The sequence below is a fragment of the Carettochelys insculpta genome, chromosome 14 (genome assembly GCF_033958435.1).
Source record: "Carettochelys insculpta isolate YL-2023 chromosome 14, ASM3395843v1, whole genome shotgun sequence".
In the NCBI taxonomy this organism is placed as follows: Eukaryota; Metazoa; Chordata; order Testudines; family Carettochelyidae; genus Carettochelys; species Carettochelys insculpta.
Window position 1 is genome coordinate 36,572,073 of NC_134150.1, and position 27,440 is coordinate 36,599,512.

General features: G+C 38.4%; 1 protein-coding gene across 2 annotated transcripts in view; it reads left to right on the plus strand.

Annotated features, from left to right (window-relative positions):
• CDH13 (cadherin 13) overlaps positions 1 to 27,440 on the plus strand; it is an 876,776-nt gene that overhangs the window by 589,749 nt on the left and 259,587 nt on the right. For both annotated transcript variants that reach the window (XM_075008353.1, XM_075008351.1), the window contains exon 7: positions 22,114 to 22,292. In XM_075008353.1, the coding sequence (XP_074864454.1) occupies positions 22,114 to 22,292 (179 nt within the window). The remainder of the gene's footprint in view (positions 1 to 22,113; positions 22,293 to 27,440) is intronic.

Genomic DNA, 27,440 nt, shown 5'->3' on the forward strand with positions numbered 1-27,440 from the left:
AGGTAATTTAGTAACAACAAGGGCTTGAACTTGAAAATCTACTTAATGTTCTGTTTTTTTCTTTTTCAAGTACCATTTTCAAAAGTGCAAAGTTAAATGACAATTAAAAGACAATAAAGTAATTGAAATCAAATTATAGAATAATGCTGTGTCTATGGCATTATTGTGAATAGCAATAACAGTATTTAACAATTATGTTCTAGTAGCACCTGAAACACAACCACCAGGTTGGGCCCTATTATGTTAGGCACTGTGTGAACATATACAAAATTATAGTCCCTTCCCACAAAGAACTGGAACCTCACTCTCTCCTTTTGTCCTTCCTTCAGTGAAAGAAATTTACTTCATGTCAAGAGAGGTGGCATCATGACAAAGCAATATTTATGAGCATTTTGGGGAAGTGGGACTTTTTTTTTGTCCTTATTTTATTAGGAAAAGTTTGAAGTCTGCCAAAGCAACAGTCCTTTCCATATGTCCAAATGTAAGAGAGACCATAACTGTTTCATTAAAATGTTGGTTTCTCGCTGATGGATTTGAAAAGGATTATATTTCCTTTTAAATCCTCAGACCTTGTCTCACCCTGCCTGGTGCACATAATGAAGTGAACGTTTTTTCATTTCCTACAAATCTAGCCATCCTAGTTTGACACCAATTCCCAATTGCATGATACATTTGAATACTGTGATTCATGGTATAGTATGACTTTGCATGCCTCTTGAACTGATCACATTAGCAATGTTTCATTCATCACTTTTTCAATGTGTTGAAGTAGCTTGTGGAAGTTAAGAAAGGATAAATAATTTTGGCTGTCAAAAAAATTTCAACAACCAGTAAAATCGTTGGCTCTTTTAAGGGGGTTGGTTTCAGTGTCCCTGTTCATGACTTTAATTTGCATCAATTGTCACAATATTTCTACACTTACAAGAGGGCCTGATAGCCGCAGAAAGGGACATCTTGGAATATAAACCTTTTTGACTTTGACAGTATTTGCTTCAGTGTTTTGCTAAAACAGCTGCTTCTGTGGTTTTTGTTTTAACAAGTCAGTTCACATTTCTGCTCTCCCCAGTTTCCTCTGGCATAAGTACACTTCCACTCTGTGCATGCATGTTCATCCAGCCCTTTCTCATCAACTTTCTTGGTGGACTTGGAAAGAGACAATTACCTTCATTAAAATTTCCTCCAGATTTGGAGATCATATTCTTTTCCCTAACTCTAAAGGACTGAGGAGAACATTCCCATTTTCAATTTCATGGAGATTGTAAGGGAAGAGTTTTGATATAAAAAAATGACAGCTATGTGAGGTGGATAGAGAGTAACTTTAAATGGTTAGATGCTAAGTAAATTATTTAAAAAATATTAAAGATACTTACTTTATAGTAACAAGATATAACAACCATTTCCTACTAATTGCCTTTTTTAATACCAATGCAAAAGTGTGACCCCAACTATTTTAGACTCTGGTGTTCTCTTACTAACCTTAGAAGATATTAACAACCATGGCTGCTCTATTATTAAAGGAAGAGAAAGAAAACAATAAATAGAAACATAAATGACAAACTGATTACTTCTGTTATATCTTCTCTGTATGTGTCTCAGTCTTGGTCTACACTAGGAAAATAAGTTGATTTTAGATACATAATTCTAGCACTGGCAATTGCATAGCTAGAGTCGAAGTATCTGAAATAGACTTACTTTATTATCCTCATTGAAGGAGGTCAACAGGAGCATTTATTCCCTTAACTTCCCTTACTCCTTGCAATAGGACCAGGCATGCAAGATTGAACTCTGGAAGATCAACAAACTGGGTTGAACAAACCTAACTGGGTCAGTCTTCCCAGAAATGTAGACATAGCCTCAGTACTAAGGATTTAGCAAAGGTTATACTTTTGAGAGTCGGTCCCTCTTTATGGGGCACATCTCTATGGATAAATTGCAGTCAAGGTCTCGTTTCTCACACTGTCATAAAGTTGGTGTTAATGTATCTTTAGATGACTAAAAAGGTTTTTAAATGGGCAAGAGGAATTTGAGGACAGGTGGATTCTGTTGGTTATTATTAATAACCATTCAGTTTATAACAGGGTAAAATAAAAAATCTTTACTAAATACTATGAAATTGAAAAAAAATATTCAAGTCCATTAATGAGGTCTTAAATGACTTTATGAATCTTAAAACAGACCAGTTAACCAGTACTAAGAGATTTAAATCCAATTAAATCCCTTTATTTCTCTTTTTATCAATGTTTAGCTTCACCTCCTCCCCAGGAATGCACCATCTAACTACTTGATGTTTGACTAGTGAGGATCTTAGTGTTTTAAATTACAGAAGCATTTTCATTTTCCTGTAAAAGCATGAATAGAGTTCTAAATCTAATCCATTGGCAGTGTTCTATTTAACTTTCTCTATTCAATCCACATTGAAATCTTGGGGAAAAATCCTAGGATTGATTTCTTCTTGAGGCTTCTTTGTTTCCTTTAGCTGTTGTGACAGCTTGCTTGTAGAGATGAACAGGAAAAGTTTATGAGAGCTTGCAATTTAAGCAGGGTAACAGAGAATGTATGTGCAGAGATGCTTGTTTCTGAGGTGTTTGGTTGTCTTCTTATTTCTATGACATTCTAGGAAAATGCATCTCTTTGATTTGTTTAGGTTCAAAGTCTGTTGTCACACTTTCGTTGGCTCTGTAACTTCGGGGTTGTCTTTTGGAACCTCTCCATGTTATGATGATATAATTGATTAATACATTTGTGCATTAGGGTTGAAATTCTTTCTTGATGGCTATTGTTCATTTGTCTTTGTTGTCAGAGATTCTTAGAACATCTTTAAATTTTGCTTTCACTCCTTTTATTGTTCAGATTATTTTCTTAGATATTCCTTCAATTGCATCAGAGTTCATCAGGAAATTGGATGTTCTGAAAAGAGAATTTCAACATTCTTACTCTGTATATACATTGTTTTAGTTTTAAAAATGATCTTTTGAAATTAAATAGCACTTAAACTCTTTATCTTGTATAGATATTAAAAAAGTTGTAAATTTTCTATAACAATTTTTGGAGGAATTTGTGTCTTTCTGAGTTGGATGAGGCATTGCTTGAGCACTGCCAGACATTAATTTATTACCCCATTCATATAAATAGTCTATACTTAAATGCCTTTTAAATTATTAATTATTTTTTGCAAGATCATTAGATTGCACGTTGGTACTTAGTGCAGTTTACCATTTGTACAGCAATATCATTAGCAAGTGTGCATTTAGCTAACATTTTCAATTAAGCATTCCACAAAGGCATTTGCCATGTCAAGATTTTAAGCAGGAGTTCTCAAATTGTGTGTGGGGGTCCCTGCAACCAGAAGGTAGTTATGGGGGTCACAAGCCTTGCTATGAATCGGGTCTGTTAGCCACAAGCTCCCATTAAATTAAAACCTTCCATTTTCAATTTAAAAGCAGGAGGGATTTGCACACAGATGCTGAGTAAAAGGGATAACCTTTTACCTTTTTAACCAAAAAGTTTGAGAAGCACTGATTTTGAGAAATAAAATATTTAATCATTTTTCCAACTACACCTATTTCTTAGAACAGGGTTTCCCAAACTTTATATAGTTGGGACCTGGTTTTTTTTAAGGACCTTTTTTTGTGGCCCAAAAATGTAAATGCATATAAAAAAGAATAAAAAATGAATAAATTTTCACTATGTATTATTTATTCACAGTAATATTAGTACATAGTGATAATTTACATAGTTTCTGAGGACCGGTATTTGTTTTCTTTCCAAGGACTGGTACTGGGCCGCAGATCACATTTTGGGAAACTCTGTCTAGAGGGTTTTCTGAACAAATTTCTCTAAGTAATTATAGAAGTCATTTCCACAAGAATATTTCTAGAATTCTTTGTGTAGGTTTAGTACTTTACTGTACCCTACAGTCCTTTTCTTGATTAGCTCTCTTCCTAAATCATTAATGTGGACAAAGCTCATTTTCTTCATACAAGGATTACAGTTAAAACAAAGTTACTTCAAATACAAAGGGAGAAGTCTGATTCTATGGAAAACACTCTTCTAGGGTTGTCCAAGGCCTTTAGAACTATAACCTGTTACAGAAATTCAGCTTCTATGAAATAATTTGCAAAAGCACACATTGTAAAAAAGCACCATGTCTTTAAAGATACCACAAAGGAAAAGAGCTTAAATGCTAAAGCAAGGTAAAGTTTTAAATTTAACTTTTCTGAGTTTGATAACACTCATAGGGGTAATAAACACAGTTTTATCGCTAAGAACAATTACGTTCCTGACATTTGCTTGTCCATGGTGATAGAACTGAAATCTCCTGCAATGTCTTTGATATATTTTTATAGCATAACTAGTTCCTAACTAGGCAGGTATTGATACATTTTCTAGTATCCTGGCTATGATATCCTGTATTTTTATATTCAGTAAAGAATCCTACAGGTTTGCAATAACTTAACAAAAACATAATAGTTTTATTAATAATAAGTTTGCATGGTCTCTGTCTCAAAGATGTACCAAAGACTCATGCAGAGTTGTGGCACATGCTTCAATGCCCGAGGACGCAGCATTGGTTGTTGATTTTTTTTTCCAGGGCTACATTATTGACAGGGTGGGGGAAGTACCATTGTCCATACCTACCCAGCAAGTACATTTATGCTTTCTTGGTCAGCTTTTGTGGATTTAGTTCTATAACCTTTACTCCCATTGGGTGAAATCCACTTCTGGCCTTGTGGAAGTCAATTTCCATTGATTTGAGTGCAGGTAGAATTTCTCATGTGGAGTATCCCTTTACCAGGAGAATGTTCCCTTTGACACCAAAGCCATAAAGTCTTCTCAGCAAGAGTGAGTGTTGCACAATCAATCCTATATAGGTGGAGAGCAGTGTGCTGTTAGCAGTGGTTAGTAACAATCGCCAGAAGAGTTACCCCCATGTATATTCACCACCAAAGTACAGGTCTCCCTATTGAGTTAAAGGAAAAATTTTAGTTCCTGTCAGCAGTTGTGGGATGTTACTTTCTCTGTGGACCAGGCACTGGATTAAGGGAATAAGTGCTGGAACGAGGGGATTTGGGGATGCTGCAGACCCGCTGACTTGAAAGGATTTCCATTACGTACAGGATTTAGAGCTAAGTTCAATGGGTCTTAGCACTCCACTATGAAAATTGTTCCAGCCTTCCTGGAGTAGGATGCAATACACACTTTACAAGTGTAATAGGGTGGGAAACATGGAAACTAGCATGGAATCATGGAAATCATGGAAACTAAGTTACCTTTTTCTTTTCTTTAACTCCCATGTTGGAGGTTTTGTGTTTCTTTCACAAATGACATTGGCCCAGATCCTCAATGGTATGGAAATACGTGGAAGTTAGGAACCTACATATCTTTGAGAATTTGGGAATATAGCATGCAAATTGGAAAATAGCTGGCTATTTATTTAACTTAGTTAGCCCCACAGTTGAAGCAGCATTTGAAGGTGACAAGTTTGTTGCAAGCATATGTGTATCCATCTCTTTTAGGAAGTCTCACTTGTTCTGTTACAAAATATAAATTTGTTACTTATGGCATAGACACCATTTAAAGCACAGAAAATGTTTTGCTGAGAGGCAGACATATATACTGGAAGTTCTCATTTGCTGCTTAAAGAGTGTTTCATTACTAAAAAATGATATATCATTCTGTCTAACTACAGGAAATTGAACATTCAGTAAAACATTCCAGGATAACAGACAATACTAGAAAGGTACAGGATTATGCGAAATAATGAGCAAAACTTTACCGTTTTAAATTCTAGTATTTGTCAGTTTTCTGTAACTATTCCCGTATTAAAATTTTGAATGGAGACAGAAATTGCACTAGTTGCTGTAATAGTTTGGATTATGAGATTATCAATATCTAATGTTTTATAATTAGTTGTTACCATTATCTGTTTGTCTGTCTCACACGCACAGGCATGTGTGCATTCAGTAAACAGTGTGAAGAAATCATGCAGTGACTTTTAGACAATATCATTGTGAAATTGTGCCATTTTAACATAAGTTTTGTTTGTATGTTGCAAAGCCATATTAGCTTCCAGTATGAACAATTTAGCTGTTATAGAGCTTCAGAATTGCAGAGAAAATGATGTTTGGTCCTCTTTTGGTGTAATACTTATGGTCTATCTTTCAGCAGAACCATTTTTGTTCCTGGGCTAATTGCTTTTCGTTCAGCATCAGAGGAACAGTATAAGTGCTGTATCTGTATGTAATATTTCTTTTGAAAGTTTTGTGTTTCCTAGGCTGTACTGTAGATCTATGGAAAATCTTGTGGGGTTTCAATTGTAGAGAAAGTTAGGTGGAAGCTGTGTGCTTTACACTTAGTCTATATGTAGTCTGAAGACTTCTGTCCACTTTGTTGACAGAGCATGCATCCAGACTTCAGCTCTCTTGGAAGAAATCTGATGGTCAGGAGTGTTCTGTTGACATCCCTGTACACCTCGTTCAACGAGGAAGGAGGGATGTCTTAGCAGAGGGGTTTTTCCTGACATTTGGCACCGTGTCGGCCCTCTCCTGACAGAACAGTTGGCTGGAGCTACACAAATACATTGCACAATTTGCCTACATTTTACCGACAGTTCTAAGCAATCTAGATATACCCTTAGAAGAGAAACTGGATTGGGACAGAATGGCACAGAGAATTAACTGTGTTGCCATTCATCTCCAGGAATCCTGGTAAAGATCCACCTCGTTCCAATATTGGCTAGAGTCCAATGGTTGCTTGGTGGCTTGTGTGAAATAAATGTGGGTAGGTCACACGCACAGTTATTTCAAAATAACAGCTGTTATTTCAAAATAACTATTCTAGAATCTACACAAAGCAACCACTATTTTGAAATAATTTCAAAATAGTGGTTGGTTTGTTTCAGAATTGATAAGCCTCTTTCTCTGAGGAATAACTTCTATTTTAAAATAGGTGCTGTTAAGAGAGGCGATAGAGCTATTCCGAAATAGCCTAAGCATCCAGTGGCTCTTAGTTTGAAATGTGCTCTATGTGTGTAGACGGTGTATTTTGAAATAGTATGTGCTATTTCAAAATGCGTTTTTGTGCATAGCAGCCTTTTTTTTTTTTTTTCGGAATAAGGCTGCTGTGTAGACATACTCTTGTTGGCCTCAAATCAATTCCTAGCATCCCTCGCACAAAAAAAGAAGGGAAAAAAAACACTGTCATCATTGGCAGCATTGGCAGGGACGCAGGTGTTAAGATGTGCCATGGTAATGAAAAAATGAACATTTGGCTAAACTGTCCACTACGAAGCAAGAGCTCAAGGGGAAACTTGCATTAGGAGTGTCTATTTCTGTTGCCATTCTTTGTATCACTAGATCATTATATATTTTAGTACAAACAATAAAGTGAATATCCTTAGCACTATAAAGTGAAAAGAGAAGCAAAAACATACTGGAAAGATCCGAAGATTCCAGCATTTGAGCATTTAGAAATTATTTATAGAATCATGTGTTTATGAGACACTTTATAGAGGATGAGGTGATACAGCCACGTCTGTGAATGGTTTATGAAGGATGTACAAAACAGAAGGGGCAGGGGCGTGAACATGGTCTATAACTGTAGGAAGTCAGTGTAGATTTTGTATTTCCTGACCCTCTGTTTTATTTCCATTTTTAGGTAGCATATTACAAATTGAGGGAGCATGGCTGCCATGGAGTTGCAGTTGGCATAAATAATAGTTCGTACAAAAAACACCCCAAAAAACCTCCTCTTGTTGATCTCATTTATGCTGGTGTAAATCAGTCAGTGGAAGCAAGAGCAGAATCGGATCCAAGATAAACATATATCAGATATGATCAGTCGTATCCCTGTAATTGGAAATTAGCTACAATGCATCTTAACATCATATTGCACAAAGTGTAGTCATGTCACAGAATAAAACCTGGACTATTTATTCAGATATGCTGATCTTTGTTTCACGGCATTGTAGGCAAGTAAAACTTTCTTTCGATTGTATATATATCGTTATTAATTTCCTTGTGTGATTACTTAAGGTTGTTGCGGCACAAGTCAGAGTGTAATGTCATTGTTAAAAACCAGCATTTATAATTTCACATACTGACAGGTACTTTACTATGTACTTAAATATTTACTTGTCTTTTTTACTTTCTAATGGTGATCACTCTATATTTGTGTTTTATCTGCTTAGCAGATTAGTAAAGTTGGCTGAACAATGAGGGCGGGGGAGAGAAGTGTGGGTCACACTTTGTATTAAAGTTATATTAATGTTCCATGCATAAATAGTTTATAATAAATGGTTAATAAAAGCATAAGAGGTATTAAAGAATGATTAATAGTTATTATTACAGACTGCAAGAGGTCACCAGATTATAAATATCTGTCATGTTCAACTGATTTGCTAGCTGCCATCAATAATACATAATACTCAGGTTACTGGTGCCCATTAATCCCTTATTAACTCATTATAACCTAAATATAAATTGAATGTTTATATAAAATACATTCTGATTGCGAATAAATTTTGTTTCTTTTTTTGTTTACACTGAGATTCTGGCACAGTGTGCACGAATGCCATTTCACTGGAGTTCTGTCAAGTCACAGTGAAATATCATGATGTGCCTACTACCCGAAATTGTGCAGAGGTGTGTTTTTTGTTCCTGAAATGTTAGAGAGCAAATAACTGTTTTAAAATGGTATTTCCAAAAGAAGCTCTGATAACAGCAAATCCCTTTAAATTATTCATGGCACAACCTTTTGTCTTGCTTTTTTGATGTTTCATGTTCAAGGTGGTTATACAGAGAGGCTGCTTCTCCGGAAGCAGCATAGTAATGAGCAGCCTGGAAGATGATAATGAGGCACAGATGTAAATTTCCCATGCCTCATTAGCACAGGGCCTTATGATATGGGGTCCAAAATAGACGTGTTGACATGCGGCACGCGGGGATCTCTCAGAAGGAAACTTTCTTTCCGGAAGCCCCCTCTACCTCAAAGGACAGTTCCGGAGGAAGGGGCATGTGTAGAAGCAGCCAGAGAAAACGTCTACACTGCAGAGATCTTTTGGAAGGGTTCATCCATCCACAAAAAAAGTGGATCAAAACAGCAATCCGCTGTTTTGAAAGAGAGTCCACGCAGCCCCCACTCTTTTGAAAGAATAGTGCAGAGATCAAAAAAAGGGCCTTCAGAGCGTTTACACACATTTTCTTCCAAAAGAAGATTTCCAAAAGGGGCAGTGTTCCTGAAATGGGAAAGGAAGACCGATTTCAAAAGGAGCACCACATCCTTTCAATTTACTTTAGAAAGAACACTTTTTGTGTAGACGCTCTGTGGGATCTTTCAAAAGAGCCCCCTTCTTTCAAAAGAACTTGCTAGTGTAGACACAGCCAATATGAAGGTACATACATTAGCACCTATAAAGTAAATTGCAGGTAGAACACTTGTGACTTTCTTCTAATTCTTTTAAGCATCCTGCTAGAGTTAGAATAGCAGATTGCTTCATAAGTGGGCTACAAATGAGCGATATTACAAACTGACATTAGGAGTGGTAAATTAAATTAGAAACTCCAGTGGTACTATGTGTATCATTCACTGTCCGCTCATTTTACAAAAGAAAAATCTGATTCATAAACTGTGACTAAAAGAAGAATTTCAGCACCTTCATGTTGGTTAGCTTAGGAGCTAGGTGTGAATGTTGCTTCTTGAGTTAATATCTGTTTCAGGCTCCAGTGCCATCAAGAGAGTTATTATGCAAGCCTTGGAAAGAGAGAATTTTGGCAGAAACAGTGTTATAGGCACCATGATGCATGTATTCCATCAGGCTGACACAGGCAACTTGCATATTCTGTTAGCAACTGTCATGTCGTGTTCTCTGCACAAGTTAAATGCAAAAGATGCTAGTGGTTTAGCATCATAGTTCACTACCATAAAGATAATAATTTTGTATAATCACTTATGAGCAGAAACAAGCTCCATCATGATCTGAAAGTCTGAAAGGTGCTTAATGTTTTAAAACAATGAAAAATCTTTGGCAGTGTATGGAATTAGATCAGTTTACAGTATTATCCAGCTAAGGTGTAAAACTGGTTCTGAACACTCTCAGTTAAGATCATTTGTGATCAATCATTTTATTTCCTGTTAGTGAGTTTGATTCAGTAGCGTGGCTAGAGGAATTACTGCTCAAGAGGTGAGGTTATTTCGTGATGCATGAGACCCAGTGAGTGACCTTAGTGTTAAAAAGGAGGTCAGTATTGTAATGCAAAAGTTGCTTATTGGCAGAACTCCTTATTTATTTAATATAAATTCCAGATGACCCACAAGTTGCTTTTCCATTCTGAAATGTCTTAGTAAAATTATAGTGCACCTATAACTTGCCAGTAGAAACTGACATTTCCCACTCTCAAATGAAATCCTGTCAGGGAATAAAGCCATTCCTAGCCTTTAAATCTTTAACATAGCATAACACTGAAAGGTTTGCAGGGCCATGAGGGAGTCTGTGTGTGGTGCTTTAATAACCAAAATTCATGTGACAGAAAACTAGACTTGAGGAATGTGTTTGTTCAGCATCACGCACACAGTAAAAAATCAGCAGGTCAGCATCTTCTTTAGTGCTTCCTTAGGTGCTGACACCCCATAGTAACATGTCACGCCATGCTGGACTGTTGACAAATACATTTTTCTGCCTTTTGGCATGTTACCACCTCATCTTCAATTGGCCACTGGAAAAAATAAGCTCTCCCTGCTCTGAATAAATGCATTTTGCTGGCATTTTCATGGGTTTCTTTTTCTTCATTTGTTTTTACTCTGTCTCCATGGGGAGCTTTTATGCCAGGAAAGCTGGCTCACGAGTATTGAGAAATTCATTTACAATTTAATACCCTCTGCCTACTAATGCAAATTAACTGTGGGACTGAACACTGATTTCATACTGCTGAAAATCAGAAGTAACTCAGCTTGTGTCCGTGGATATACACTGTGCAAAGAAAATCAGAATCAGGGCTATTACATCTTTTTAAAGGGTATGTCTACACCACAGCCTTTATTTTGAAATAAGCTATTCTGGAAGCAGTATTCTGGAATAGCTTATTTCGGAATAATGCTGCTACACACAAAATGCATTTCAAAATAGCACTTAGCTATTTTTAATACAGCATCTATATGCATAAAGCCTGTTTCAACATAGAGCCATTGGATGTATGATGACTTATTTTGAAATAGGGCTCTATTCCCTGTCTAAACAGTGCCTATTTCAAAATAGCAATTTAGAAACAGGCGCTATTCCTCATAGCCAATTTCAAAATAAGCTAATTGTGATTTTGAAATTATTTTGAAATAGTGGTTACATTTGCTGTGGCTACACTACATTCCCCTTTTGAAAGGGGAATGCAAATGGGAAAGATGAGAAATGCAAATGAGGTGCAGATTTTCAAAGAAAATAAGAAGAAGGGTTCTTTTGAAAATGGGGTTTGTTTTTGAAGGAACCTCGTCTACATGTCCATTTTTGTTTTGAAAGCAGTCTCTTTCGGATGCAAGCTCACATGAGAATATACAAATGAGGCACATGATATGTAAATCTATGCCTCATTTGCATTTCTGATCTTACTCATTTGCATTCCCCTTTCTAAAGGGGAATGTAGGGTAGATGCACTCTTTGTGTAGATGCTAGGAACAGCTGTTATTTCAAAATAACTTTGCTGTGTAGACATAACCTTTATTTAAAGCAGTACATTTGAATAAAACACTATAACATTGAAATTTAATGTGTGTTTTTTGTAGCATAACAAAAATGTGAGTGTAACTTTACTTGACTTTGGTATATTTTGTTGGCCTTTCTCCTCCTTAGTTTTCAAAGTGTGGAAAATACATGATTTAAGGTACCATTTTTCAAATGTGACACTTAATCCATAGATATAAATCACTGTGACTAACAATTATATCATAACTGTCACTGGACTGGTCCTTCTTTGTAGTTAAGCAGAGATAAAATAACTGTATTTAAAAGTCCATCAAAGTCAGTAACTTTTTAAAATTGTGAGGTTCAATTTTTTTGAAGGAGGTTATGGCAAGAAAAGTCAGACTCCATAAGCATATTGTTTTGATGGAAATCTTCCTTTCGTGTTCACATGAATAAAGACAATCACATCTAATTGCATGACTGGTACAGAAATATACTACTCACATGTATCTAAGAGGCAGAGAGAGATTCTTGAGTACTGACCTTGAGTTACTTGAATGAATAGTTTGATGGCTTTAGTTCAAATTCACAGGCTGCAGGATTTCAAATAAGCCAGTGGGGAAACAGATAAATCGCAAGTCTGTACAGTGTTGTTGCTTTTTCCGCGGATGTCTTGCATAAAAAAAAATGTTTCAAACGGGTATGGATTTGATACTTTAGTTTGATATGTTTTTAAAACTAGAAGAGAGTATGTTTCATATAGTCACCATCAGATCTATAGCTGAGAACAAATATAGACTGAAAGGATATTTAAATCCTTACATTGTATATTGTTTTTACAAATATCAAAAATTTCATATTTCCTTAAATATAAAGAAAGAGAGAAGGAATTAAAATGTTTATTATTCATTATAAACCTGATTCAGCTCCATTTTTCCATTCTCTTCAATGGAAGAGGATTAATGGGACAGATCCTCGGGTGGTATAAATTTTATTAAAGTCAAGTATATATGAAGGTCCTGAATGTGGAATAGAGTTATGTCATATCCTTGCCAGACCCCAGTCAATGAAACTAGGACAATTGGCATGACTTAAGGAACTGCCCTGTCGTGTGATAGGTGTTTTCTTGAGGGTCAAGCTGAGATGATTCCTGCCATTAGGCTCTTACAGTTTTATGCCCAATAAGCTGGTGGAGAAAGGCTAAGAAAAGAGCAATACATAGAGATTTCTCATACGTGCTTTGAGTCGGTTCATTGTAAGCAGCATGAAAAGTGGGTCATTAATTTGGACTCATATGTAGCGAAGGTGGAGGAGGGATAGCCAAAATTCAGGTAAAGATAAATATTCTGTTCATAGGAATTTGTTCTTTTTTGCCATCTTATAGTATTTAACTATACATATTTTTGTGGGCCTCAGCAGAGAAGCCATATGTGTGTGTGTGTATTTATTTAAACCAGACAATGTTTTAATGATTGCTAATTATACCCAACTCTTTGACCCCTTCGTGCCTTCTAACGTTCAATGATATAGCTTTGGTGCTGTTCAGCATTTAATTATTAGGTTCATTTTAAGGAGTTGTGCAATCAATAGCATAGCTATTGGGTAATATGCAGGGTCTTTCCAGTGGCTATATTTTCTCTTCATGGACACAAAGGCTGTTTCTACACATGCCACTTTCTCTGAATTTTCGGGAAGAAGGGGCCTCTGGAAGGAGGACTTCCTTCCGGAAGACCCCCCAGGGACCACGCTTCCACAGGCCGTTTTGGAGTCTGGAAGACTGTCTTTTGGACTCCAAATCACATGACATTATGCTAATGAGGCACTGGGAATTTACATATGTGCCTCATTAGCATATTTTGGGCTGTTTATTAGCATGCCACTCTTGGAGAAAGTGACATGTGTAGAAACAACCAAAGGCTACAGCGATCTTTCAAAAGAAGTCTTCCGGAAGATCTCTTCCGAAAGAACTTTCTTTGAAAGAGATTGTCTACACAGAAAAAAAGCAGATCAGAAGAGTGATCTGCTCTTTCAGAAGAGAGCATCCACACCGCCCCCACTCTTTCCAAAGAATGGGCCATGGATCTAAAAATCAGGTACTATGAGAACTGCTTTTTTGGGCAAAAAAAGGGTCCACAGAGTATCTACACGTTTTCTCTCGAAAGAAGCTTTTGAAAGGAACACCATGTTCTTCTGAAATTAATTTTGAAAGAATGCTTTTTGTGTGTAGATGCTCCACTGGATATTTTGGAAGAGCCCCTTCTTTCAAAAAATATTTTGAAAGAATTTGCTAGTATAGATGCAGCCAAAGGGTAAATAAATTCCTAGCTAAGTTAAAGGAGGTAGATCTATTATTTGAGATCCTTCACTCAAGAAGCATCACTCCCAAGAAAGTAAAAATGCTGCTGTTGTGTTCTGCCATTACTCAGCACCCCGTAAGGGCTGTATAGTGTCTCTATAGAGAAAAGTATCAGTGCAGAGTGCAGTGATTCTCGGAGCAAACCAGGGGATGTGGCTTCTGGTTACAGTCTTTGCTCCCCTCTGCAGAATGGCGTGTGGGTCATAATCCCTCCTCATCTCAGCTCCTCGAGGGTGGATAACACTTGGGTTATCTATATGCAGTTTTTATCATCATCTGAGCATAAGAAATGTTCCTGTCGTAAGGTCATGGGAAAGAAATCAAGTTAGGGAGGCATTTTATTCTAAGCCTGTCACAGGAAGGGATGGTCACGTATTAACTCTAAACTTGCTGGGCTCAGAGGGTTTTTATGAAGGGTGATTACATAGAAGGTAGAACATCAGGGCTCTTTTAGTGGAAGTTCATATATTTGACCAGACTTTATTAATTTGATATATACAGCTGTGTATTTGACCCATGCATTCCATGCAGGAGTTTAAGAGACTTATTTGAAAAGTCAGATGGCATGTTTTTTAAGCAGCTGAATTATTTACTGAGATTGGACTGTCAATTGCTTTAAAATAAAAAGCTGCTGAAATGCCAAGGAAGCTAGGGCAATGTTGTTGAGACTTCAGCATACAGATTTCCTTCATTCAAACAAACCTCAGTCATGCATCCGAGAAATAGCTTGGAAAACATTTTATCATCTGCTGCTCCAAAATACTATAAGGGATTGAGTTGGGGCTATGATTTTGATGCAGAGGCTGACCAATTTAAACCAGAGCCATTAAGAATGGCTGATAGTGATTCTCCCTGTGGCCATGAAGGCTACGGCCATACAGCAAAGTAATTTTGAGATAACAGCTGTCATTTTGAAATAACTTTGCTTGCATCTACACTACCCAAAATAAATTCGAAATAGCTGGTGCATTATTTCAAATTTTGTGAAGCTCATTGCAGGAGAAATAAGGCCTATTGCAAAATAGGTGCTGTTAAGACAGAATAGTGCTATTTTGAAATAAGCTGCAAGAGCAACCAATGGCAGTATTTCAAAATAGGCCCTAGGTGTCTAAACATGCATTTTCTGTGTAGCTGTTTCAAAATAAGCTATTTTAGAACAACACTGCTGTGTAGATGTAGCTGAACTCTTCTGATCTGGGAAATTATCAAGCCTTATTTAGGTTCATTGCCTTATAGTGTTTGTGAGCATTTAACCATGTGTCCCCCAATAAGCTTTAATGAATCAAGTGCATTTACCTATGCAAGTGTAATGGACATGTCTCATTCATTTCCCTCCCTTCCCCAGCCTGTGGAGCTTTCTAGACACAGCCCAAGGAAGAAGTAACACAAGCTGCTCCTTCCCACTTCTAGTTTGTGTTTACATTGTGACCAATGGAACTGGAGTCAGAGGGCCCAGGTTTCTTTAAAGGAGAGTTATTGATGAAACACCAGGAAATGGAGACAGGTTGAAAACAACTAAGCCACAGGGACAGAGAAATGTAGCAGGACCTAATAAAGCTTATTCAATTGAACCTGCATTCAGTTTCACTGTTTGTAAATGAAACTCATGTGGTCATCTGTCCTGTGGTAATTTACAAAGGCATTACTAGTTCTAGCCCAGCCACTAGTTTAGTTTATTGTAACTGTCACAGGCACCAGCCAAGTTCCTCAGGTCAAATGGCAAAGCACAGTGAAAGAGTTGCGTAAATTTAGATGGAACAAATGGATCAAAAGTGTTAATAGTCCAACATTACCCACAGTTAACAAGAGTTAGGGTGCAGACTGTGGATCTCAGGCTGCACAGCCTCATGACGAACACAAGATTAAAACTAATTTCAATCTTTTAGACAAGATAAAGGAAAGAAGCACGATTTCAGCACAGTAAGTGAATGATATCAGTATGACCTTTATTTTTATCATGGTCTTTCTGGTTCTTTGCATCTGCTCATAATATTCATTTATGAAAGCACTTTAACTATATTGCTTCAACATTTTTTATGACAAGTTTTTGTCAGGGTTGCCAAGTGTCCAGTTCTGGACTGGAACACACGGTCCAGTAACAGAGCATGAATAATCTGCTAATCAAATCTCTATAAGGCTTTCTAGAACACAGGGTTAAGCAGTAAACTGCTAAACTTTGACCTGATCGTGAACCTTTACCATGTGCATAGCTTATCATAGATTTCAAATTGAAAACGATGTCCCATTATTTCCTCTTCCATTGATCAAAGATTTATGGCTGATTATCATCATCCTATAGATGCCAGTTCTTCTCAGCAGGACTTCATCTGTATTTTCAAACTCACTCATTTCTTGTGTTTCTGAAACAATTGATGAGATCAATCAGACTTTGATTATTTGGGTTAGTGATACACTATGACGTTTGCTATGACCAACCTTACAACTGGGCATATGCCACTTTTAGTGTTCAGTTTGGGGTGGGTTTGCTGGTTGCCAGAATTGATGTCCAGGGCCGAAGAGAGAGTTCTGTGGTGCATAGCATTTGTACTGATCCTTTACAGAGAGGAGAATTTTACTTTGGGATGTACAACACCTCAGTGAACCCAAGTAGAGTACCTTGAACATACTGTGATACAAAGACAGCCATCCTTAATTAGGTTCAATAGCAAAACTCCTATTGACTTCAGCAGGGCCAGTGTTTTACTCCATGTCCACCATCATCACTTTCAGCACTGATCCAGCACAGACCAACACCAGATGTTTTATAGGATGTTCTACAAATGAACCTTCACCAGTTCATCTAGCCATTTTAGTTGGTCTGTGTTTTATTGTCACATTCAATGTGATTATTAGCCCTGGCGAGGTAAGGCACTCTGAATTTTAAAATTTTCTCTGTTTGCCAGCCATGTAAATAGACAACATAAAGCAAGGGTTAGAAATGATTGCCCTACAAAGATATAAAATATGCTAAAAGACTGAACTCATTAATTCTTACTAAACATCTCCTCTATTGAGTAAGACCTCCAAGTTTAATAACAGCCATAAGCTAATATTTGCAGTTGCAATTCAAATGTACTTGATTGAAGATGTAATAGACCTTTCTTCTTACATTTGTTTTGCTTCCCTGGGGCTTGTTTTCCTTAACGTACAAATTGACAGTCAAACATGTAATTAGTTATGATGAGTTTAGCAGGCAGCAGAGTACATTCTAGGTTCTGTTTTCCAAGAATTGCTTTATTTCTGCAGCGATAAGTGTAAAGTGTGGTGGTGATGTTTGTCACTCTTTGGATGTCCTCCTTTCTCCTCCTATCTCCTTTTCTTTTTTGTTCTTGTCTTCTCTTGAAATAACCCTAATTCTTAGCAGTGTTCTGTTGCTGTAGGACATAGAGATGCAGATATTAATTTACAAGGAGCGCAGGATGAAGACAGTGAAAAGGAGACATTTTCACTGTCATCAAAGAGGTTCAATATCTATCCTTCTTTAACTGCTAAGATATATACCCATCTTACTATTCCCCTATGGGGCAACGTATGCCAAGCAACATGAAAATCCACAACTATTTTTAGTAATATCAAATACAGATGCTGCCCAGGTAGCACACAGGTAACCACGCTTGCATGGAAAATCTCATTATCTATGTCGTGTTTAAGAGTTTGCAGTATTAGTTTGAAGATCAGGTAGGATTTTCATTTACACTAAAACCCCTTTGTGCCACTCCAGCAAACCATAAAAGGGCCTTAAGTGGAATACATGTCATTTACATTCAGTTTAAAGCCATTTGTTAGTGTTGGAAAAATGAAGATGAATCCTCATGTTCAAGAGAACCTGGCCCAGTGTTGTTTATTATCACAGCCTTTTGTAAGGTCACCCAACTTTAAGTCTAGACATTGCTTCATTTCCTGTAGTACACAGTGATTAGAACTCAAAGCAAAATGCAGCATACTCACTTCCCCAGGGCTACAGAAGGAACTTTGTCTGTCTGATTCACATGCCTGTGAGGGTTCATTTTGCTTTATATCCTCCATCTTCTCTTCTAATACATACTGCAGTAAAAAGGCTCAGGATAGCTTCTGTTTCCGTACAAAATGTCCTCGTAAGTAATGAAGTCCATGGGAGGAAAAGGACAAAAGAACAACATTTACGCAGATATTTTTCTACGGAGTATTTTCTAGTACATTTTTGCACTGTATTAATACTACTATAAATCTGTGTGTGAGAGAGAGAGAATTTTATAACTCTCTCCGTCTCTCTCTCTCTATATATATATACATATACACACACACATATATGTGGACTCTTATTTTCATAGGTGTTGCAATTCCATTTGACCTTCGTCCCTCTGAAATGAGGCTCTCAGTTTCTAAATTTGATGTCCAAATTTAGAAGTCATTTTGAACCTGTGGCCCTAGGTGATTTGGTTATACAGGAAATCTGTGACAGAACTGGGAACAGCTTTCATTTCTATTACCTTCCGGTGCTGCACCTTCACCGTAATACCATAATTCCTTACAAGCAATACTTCCTACTTTAACCTCTCTCCACAAATGTTACAATAAAAACTTGTAAATAGATCTTAAGAAGATATTGCAAAATTCATATTATGAAACTGTATCACTCAGGAAGCCTTTTAAATGTCATTATATAAAGCATTCACTTGATTGCATTAGCTAGCAGTAACCTTAACTAATACATGATAAAATAACGTGTCTGCATAACTACGTTAGGGCAAGATGTACAATAATGACCCTCCAGGGTAAAGAAGATGGAGATGACAGGTAATGAAGCAAAAGGCCCTCAACCCATCTGGTAGCTGAACCTAAAATAATTCTGTGTTAATAGGAGTTTTCTCTGTCAACTCAAATGTATCAGATACTCTCCTGGCATCTGACAAAGAAGGAAAGGTTATTGAAAGGTAAATTACAAAATCCAAAGGAGCTTTTCTCAAGAAACCATCTGTTCCACTTACCACAAGTTTGTGAAAGCGTTGTGTTTTGCTTTCTGGTATCTCAGGGAAGTTATTTGCTAATATTTTTGTAGCAAATTGTAGGCCAAATCAGTCATCAGCAGAAGGATAGCCACGACTTTAGGAGCAATGAATTGGTTGGTGAAATATATATATCTAGTCTATGAACAACTCAGGGAGATGCAAGTAGAGGTTTCCAGTGACTATAACAGTACAAAATTGCCTATGTGTAACAGATAAAGCAGGACTACTGAAATAGAACATGGCACTACAATTCCTTTGCTGAGGAAGAGAACTCAAAGTGAACATCTCCAGTCATTGGCAGAACCATAAAGTTGCTGATTTTGCAGACATTTGTTCCTCAACTTGATAAGTTAATATATATTGTTTAACATGATAATGTTGCAAGCTGTTTTGCGGTTCGGAAGCCAGCTACATTTGATTGATACCAGGAATGGAAGTATTTATAAAATGACACTGAATTAGAAGTAGTCAGTTTATGAGTCTGGGGAAATGAATCTTTTATGAAGAATAAAACTTTATGATAAAGGAGTAATGCCAAAGATGTGTATTTCTTAAATTAAACGTGTTGGGACTGATGCCTATGCTATACATCCTTTTGAAATACTAGCAGCAGTATGTGTGCCCAAACCAGAGCCATTGATCTTCACATCCTTCCATCTTCAGGAAATTCAGACCTCAATTTTATCTTTTTGACTGGAGTCCAAACTTTAATTTATCATATAGAACACATATATAATGAGGAGTGATCTGAACTCTTAAAGCAGCAAAAACAACTACAAGTCCTCTGTCACCTTCAAGACTAACCATCTTATTTGGGCAAAAGCTTTCTGATGCATCCAACAAAGTGGGTTTTGCATACAAAAGCTTAGGCCCAAATAAATCTGTTAGTGTTCAAGGTGACATAGGACTCCTCATTGTTTTTGCATATACAGACTAACACAGCTACCCCTCGGAGATTTAGATTTTTTTTAAATGACCTTGAAGACGTATTAACTACTGCTGTACTATCACTGTTGCATGTGAAATGCATAGCAATGAAATTTTAGGTTAGTTTGGGTGCAAAATTGAACACAGGTCATATTTAGTTTGGAGAAACAATCCTTTCTGACACTCAGGGCAGACCTACAGTACAACAAGTACAGGTCAATCAGAGCTATAGGAGTTGAGTTGCGTTAGTAGAGTAATTCAAATCAATGTCGCTTAAATCTACTTATTGTGAGGTCCACGCCATAGCAGGGGAGGAGGGAGTCAACAAAAGAAACTCTCCTGTCAACTGCCCTAACTCATTTCATTCTGCTGGAGTACTGGAGTTGATGGGAGAGTGATCAGTGATCAGTTTGGTGGGTCTTTTGCTAGACTTGCTATATCAACTGCTAATGGATCAATCACTGCAGCATCAGTCCCCCCTGTACTGTAGACAAGCCCTCAGGTTGGTGCCACTTAGAAAGCTGCTCTTCCCTTTGTACAGTGAGATTTCACAGCTCCTCTGACAGAAGATGCCAGGAGATTTTGGATCTAAAGAGTTGATATTCTGGTTACATGTATGTGGTTTAACAAAAGACACTATCACAAAAATGTACAGGCACTTCTGATTGGTAATGACATACAAGTAATGTGTGATGTTACTGAACTTCAGAGGACTTCATTGATTCAAGTTATCTTTTGTTAAAGAGACTCATAGAAGTAGAGTAACTTCTTTGTGTGGCATGGACACGTTAGAAATAGCTAAGCAAGAAAAAAAATGGACCTGCTTCGCCACAGTTTTTCACCTATATCACACATCCAAACCTAAACAAAGTGATTGCAAAATGCTACCCCTTGGAATTAGTAAAATTTGCACAGTGGGAAATGCTGTGTCTTTGCTAGTGAAATCTTTAGACTAGCTGGGGCTCTTTTAACAGATCTCATGGAGCATCTTCACGCAAAATGTGTTCTTTCAAAAGGAATTTGAAAGAATGTGACACTTCTTTCAGAGGCCCTCTTCCTCTCCCAGATGAGGAAGAGCACCTTTTCCTGAAAGAGTTATTCAGAAAAAAAGCATGTAGATGCTCCAGGGATCCTTCTTCCGAAAGAGTAGTCTTTCTGGCACTGGATTTTTTTGATCCCTGACACATTCTTTCAAAAGAGCGGGAACTGTGTGGACAGACATCTCTTTTGATCTGCTTTTTTGTGTGTGGACCTGGTCTTTTGAAAGAAGGTCTTCCAGAACAGGTCTTCTGGAAGATATCTTTTGAAAGATCACTATTGTGTAGATGCGGCCCAGTAGATCAGCTTCAACAGGAGAAATTGGGAGAGGTTTACTCCAATAGTTCAGTGGCTAGGGCACAGTCCTACGGTGTTTTTTTGTCTGATTTTTTTTAAAGGGAAGCTTATTCAACAAATTCATATCAAATTCATAAAGGCCATGTTAATGAGGTGCTGAAACAAATTGGGAATAAGGGAATTTCAAAGCATAGGGTTTACTTCAAAGTGCCCGCATCTATACAGCCCGTCCACATTTTAAAAACAGCACTAAAGAAGCGCAACTGGCTGCCATTATGCTAATGACACACTGAATATGCATGTCAGCACCTCATTAACCTGTTCCAAAGTGCCTTATTAACATGCCCCTTCCGAAACGGAGGGGCATGTGTAGACACAGCCAAATAGTGCTGATCAACTGAAAGCTCAGAAGCCTGCATGCTAAAGAGTTCTAAAACCCTTATCTCATTTTGAGTATTTGCTTTCCCTTTTTACTGTTTCTCTTTCATCAGTTAATAGCTGGAAGACTATCCTAGACTGTTTAATTTCTTTATTTTCATGGCATGAAAATATGAAGTGATCGCCCCTGAAGCGCACATGGGGAAGATGCCATGTTTGGTTTAGGTAGACTTGTCTGCTGCAGGCTAGACACACGTGCCTGTTGTTGCCAACTTAGAAGCCAGTGGCCTGAGGAGAAGTGAACTGACAAACTAAATAGCAGGTGAACTTCTTTATTGGTTTCCCTGTGCTGAGGTTGGGTTACAGCTGGTGATTCTCACGCACAGAACCAGAGGAGCTGTCTGCATTCTTGTCACATAATCTATGTTGATAACCACGTTATATCTCATTTGTCTCTTTAGGAAGCATTGTGATGCGCATGATGGCCTTTGACGCTGATGACCCTGCTACGGATAATGCTCTTTTGAGATATAATATCCTTAAACAGACCCCTGACAAACCGTCGCCAAATATGTTCTTCATTGATCCAGAGAAAGGAGACATTGTCACAGTGGTATCACCTGCACTGTTGGACCGTGAGGTAAGCGAACAATTGACCTGCTAATGGGTGGTGGGAAGCAAAGCATGCAGTTTCACTGGTGCCTGGCAATTCAAAGGGCCCTGGGACACTTTGCATTGCTGCTGGACTGCCATGTCATCAACTCCAGTTGGCTCTGAGGGCGGAGGTGGAGAAGGGGTGGCACTGAGAGCTGACTGCCCTGGGCCCACCCCTGCTGCCTGAGGTCCTGCCTCTTCCAGGAATGCAGAGACAGCCCTCCCACATATACCCTTTGCCCAGGGTCCATAGAGGCTGTCAGTTCTTCTCTATGTCCCATCTTTCCAGGCATGCTATGGCCTTAGACATAGCATTTGTACGTTATTGTTGGTATTTTTGTGACACAAACAGAGGCTTAGAACTGTTTACACGTTGAAATTGGCTCAACAATGCCCTGTTGTATAGAGCTTTCCATTTGACTTAGGTATCAGAGTTTGTACGCCGTGCTCATCATTTATGAATCTGGTACTGCAAATGCAAATACAGACAATGCATCTGGTATTGGAGGTAGTAGAATTTTTCATTGCGGGACACAGGACATGAAATCACTGAAATGAATAGACTCGGAGAATACAAAGCGAGAATTGTCTGCTGGGTTGGATCAAAAGCAGACATTATTTCTTGTCTGACCTTTTATGGAATTATGCTGGCTTTTTAAATACCCACTGGCCTTAAAGGGAATTTCCTGCCCTGTGAGACAATTTTCATTGAGATCCACTTAGTTCTTATCATCAAAAAACCCAAAAATCAATCCCCTCGTGCAACACAGAGGGAATATTGAAGGGCCAGGGTCTTTATAGATATATTGTTGAAGGAGAGCAATTCAGCAATATGTGTTATTTTGGAAAGTGTAAGTGATATTTAACGTTGTGAAAGACCAAATTCTTCTGACAGCTCCATCAGCATAGATCTTGATAATTTCGCTGACAATCCACTAATATGGTATAGCTGTGAGCAGAATCTCTTACCAGCAGAACCAAATGTTAATATCTGCACAAGTTTCCATTTTAACCACAGGGCCTCCAGTTCAAAACCTTGTTGTTGTTTTCTGAAGTCAGGCTCTGCATTTTTTATGCCTAATACGTAAACAACCTCAAGGTAAAACCAATTTACTGGAAATTGAAAAATCAATGGAAGGTGATAAACAACCCTACCTTGCCTAGCATGCACCAAAGGTCAGTGTAATACATGAAGTAATGATGCTATTTACATACAAAAATCTGTTGAACTGTTATTGCTGCTGCACAGTGTGTGCAGAAAGCAAGACTTGAGCTCCCCGGGATTTCCTATTAGCCACTGATTTGATGCGTTTTTATGAAAAGTAGGGTGGCATCATTTAATCTCGCCAAAAGTGATTTGTGTTGCTGCAGGGGGTGTTGAAAGCTTTAGAAAGCTACAGTTGGAACCAGGCAGACCTTTAGCTCTGAAACCCCAGTGTTCAAATGTATTACAGTTAACTTTCATCTCTGACTATGGGCTAAGCCACATGCCTTCCATTTCTACCACCCCAGACCTTCCCTCTTTCATAGGCTCTGAGCCCCACTGACTTACATGCGAGTGTCTTCGGGGGAGACACAGTGACCTGCAATCATAGCTTCCTTCCTGGAGTCTTCCTGGAAGTTAACTGGCTCACTTCCCCACATACCACCTGATATACGTGTAGGCGGCCAACAGTCCTGCCGCTCCTACCCAGCACCTTCTATGGAGCAACAGAGAGGCCTGCTGCTGCCCTCTGTGCTAGTCTGTCATCAGAGGAACTTGGGACCCTGACTACAGCCCCATTCAGTGGCAGAAGCTTGTAAAAGTCTTGGTGTAAAGTTAACTTTGGGAGACATACTGTTGTTCTATGTGTTTTTATGGCACCTAACCAAGAAGGAGCCAGCATGATACATATAACTGGGGGTGGGGGGAGGGAATGGTTACTGCCTACACTGGCCCTTCTGAAATGCCAAGTCACAGTAAAAGACAGCATTGGGCCAACTGGACTAAAGAGTGGGCTGTGTGAGTGGCCCTCCTTTGCCTCAGTGTGCTGCAAGACTGTCATAACAAGGATAGGGTCATTTTGCTAACAGAGCTCGTATACCTAGAATTTGCAAGGTGTACCGATTGAACCATAGCAACGCTTTACTTGGGTGAAGAGAGAGTGCATGGCTTTCACGGTCACCATTGTGTGCAATCAGCACGCATCCTGTGTCACATGTCCTGGCTTTACATGTGTGTAACTTCAGCAATACCAGTATGGAGAAAAAGAAGTCCTGTGAGGAAAGTGGAATCGGTCAACTCTGTGCATGGGCAACAATAAATGGAGTGTCTCATGGGCCACACATACAGCCATGATCGGCTGTAGGTTGCCTGCCACTGCTGAAAGGAATTCCTGTCTCTCATCACAGTACTGTCGTGGAGTGTCTTATGTATTAGCAGAGGCATGGTGAGACTGGAATAGCGTATCTCAGCCCATTGCTGCTCTTTAATGAGTTATGCACATGCTCTCAGGAAATCTGGAGGCCCGGCCTCAGGGCAAGGCAAGAAAGGTGGTGGCCTTCAGAGGGAGACCTTCAGGGCCCCGTGCTTACATACACTGCCCATTGGCCAGGCCCTGCTGTCAGCATGCCACCTTGGGCCCTACAAACTCTTTGGCTGGGCCAGGAAGTCTGCCAGGATGCAGGAGAAAGGTGGCCAGGAAGTCCTATTTGTTGCCTTTTTGGGGATGCCAGTTGTGAAGAAGGACTTCATGATTTGAGGGAGAGAAAAATGAGCCAGCTCCTTTCCAAAGATCATGGGTGCTGATGGACAGCCTTTGCAAGCGTTTCCATGTTGTAGCTTTGGCAAAATACTCTGGGAATTTGCCGAAGGAACTCCTGCAGGGATGCTTCATGGTGAACCTGACATAGTATTTGGACTTGCATGACCCCCATGTTTTCAGATGCCCCATACAAATTGAGACCACTGTTTCCGACCACCAGAAGTCCAGTAGCTTCATGCAAGCCCAAATTTCACCCAACACCATCTGTCTTATTTATAAGCCCTTTTTTAAAACTGTATTTTGAAACACACACACAATTGGCAGTCCAACTGCTATTGTCCTTTGTTGCTCTGTGTACATTTGTTGACTAACAGTGAAAACAACTGAGAAAACAGTAGCTGTGTATAAGGTTAGCATATCAGATAGGCTAAATGTGGAAGAACAAAGAAATCTGGCTTTGTTTATTCAAATATGAATTCACTGGAAACTGATACAAATGCTTTTAAAGAAAATGTGTTAAAGTGACGGTCAAAGTTATTCCCTGTGTTTTCGCTCTTGTATTAATTTTAGTCATTGCATAGGTGTGGATGCTTATGTGAAGCCTTCCACTTGACTTGAGCTAAATTGACAGAATGTAAATTGCTATTTTTTGTATTTCACATTGGCTATGTCTATATGTGCCACTTCTTCTGGAAGCGCCGTGATAGTGAGCAGTCCAGAAGATGTTAAAGAAGTGTGGATGTAAATTTCCAGCGCCTCATTATCATATGACCACATGATTTGGAGTCTGTAAGAAGCTCTTCCGGACTCCAAAATACGTGTACAGATGTGTGGCCTGAAGGGATCTTCCAGAAGGAAACCCTCCTTCTGGAAGCCCCCTCTTCCTCAAAATTTTGATAAGACATAAAAATTACTCAATTGACTAGGAGTAGCGAGCAGAGGCTTACAAAAAACAAGTTACAGATTTTTTTTTCATTTAAATGCCCCTTTCAATATTTCTTTTACTTCCTAGAGAATTACCAGAGTGATGTTTTTTTTTTCCATAGTCTCAATAAAAAACAATAACCCCAACATTTTACTTTCTATTTGGAATCACCAATCCTTCATCAAGGTGTGCTGATATGTTTACTCATGTATAAAGTCTGAGCTACCTAGCTCTGATGATTTTGGTTGTTTTGGGGTTGGTACTGGGATCTTGAATTTCTGCATAGAAATGATTCCAAGGGTTGTCACGCAGCAAGAACTCTTAAAAAAATAAAAGCATGTAAAAAGGCACTTGGGTTGCTACTTATATTCAAACGGGGAAAAAAAAACTACCAAATACCTTGTACCTTTCCATATCAGTACCTGCCTGGAGCAATATTAGAAATTTCTGTATGATGCACAGCCATGAAAGAAGCTAAGTGGCTACGTCTACGTGTGCCACTTCTTCCGGAAGTGGCATGGTAATGAGCAGTCTAGAAGATGCTAATGAGGTGCCATTGTAAATTTCCTGCACCTCATTAGCATATGGCCATGTGATTCAGAGTCCAGAAGACATTCTTCTGGACTCCAAAATACATTTGCAGATGTGCAGCCCGCGGGGGATCTTCTGGAAGGAAATCCCCTTTCAGAAGCCCCCTCTTCCTCAAAATTTGGATGATTTTGGTGATTTCAAATGGAAAATCAAATGTTGGGTTTATTGTTTTTTATGAAGATCAAGAAAAAAATCTCTGGAAATTCTGTAGGAAGTAAAAAAAAATATAGAAAGGTGCATTTATTTGACTGAAAAAAATATTTGTAACTTGTTTTTTGTAAGCCTCTGCTCCTCCCAGTCAAATAAGCATTTGCTAAATGGAGACCAGTTCAGATGTTGCTAAATGGAGACCAGTTAAGATAATTTCTTAAGAACTTCCTAAGTCATTAAATAAACCATAAAGACCATTCTCGGGGCAGAGTTTCTAAGACTACAAAGTCGTGCATAGATTTGAAATTCTGCTTGTAACAATCATAGAATCATAGAACACTAGAACTGGAAGGGACCTCGAAAGGTCATCGAGTTCAATCCTCTGCCCTCACGACAGGACCAAGTACCATCTAGACCCTCCCTAATAGATGTCGATCCAACCTGCTCTTAAATATCTCAAACGGTGGAGATTCCACAAGCTCTCTAGGCAATTTATTCCAATGTCTAATCACATAGTTAGGAAGTGTTTCAAAATGTCCAAACTAAATCTCCCTTGCTGCAGCAAATTAAACCTCCCTTGCTGTTGCTTCTTGTCCTATCCTCTCAGGCTCAGAAGAACAATTTTTCTCTCTCTTCCTTCTAACACTCTTTTACGTACTTGTAAATCGTTATCATGTCCTCTCTCAATCTTCCCTTTTCTAAACTAAAGATGCCCAGTTCTTTC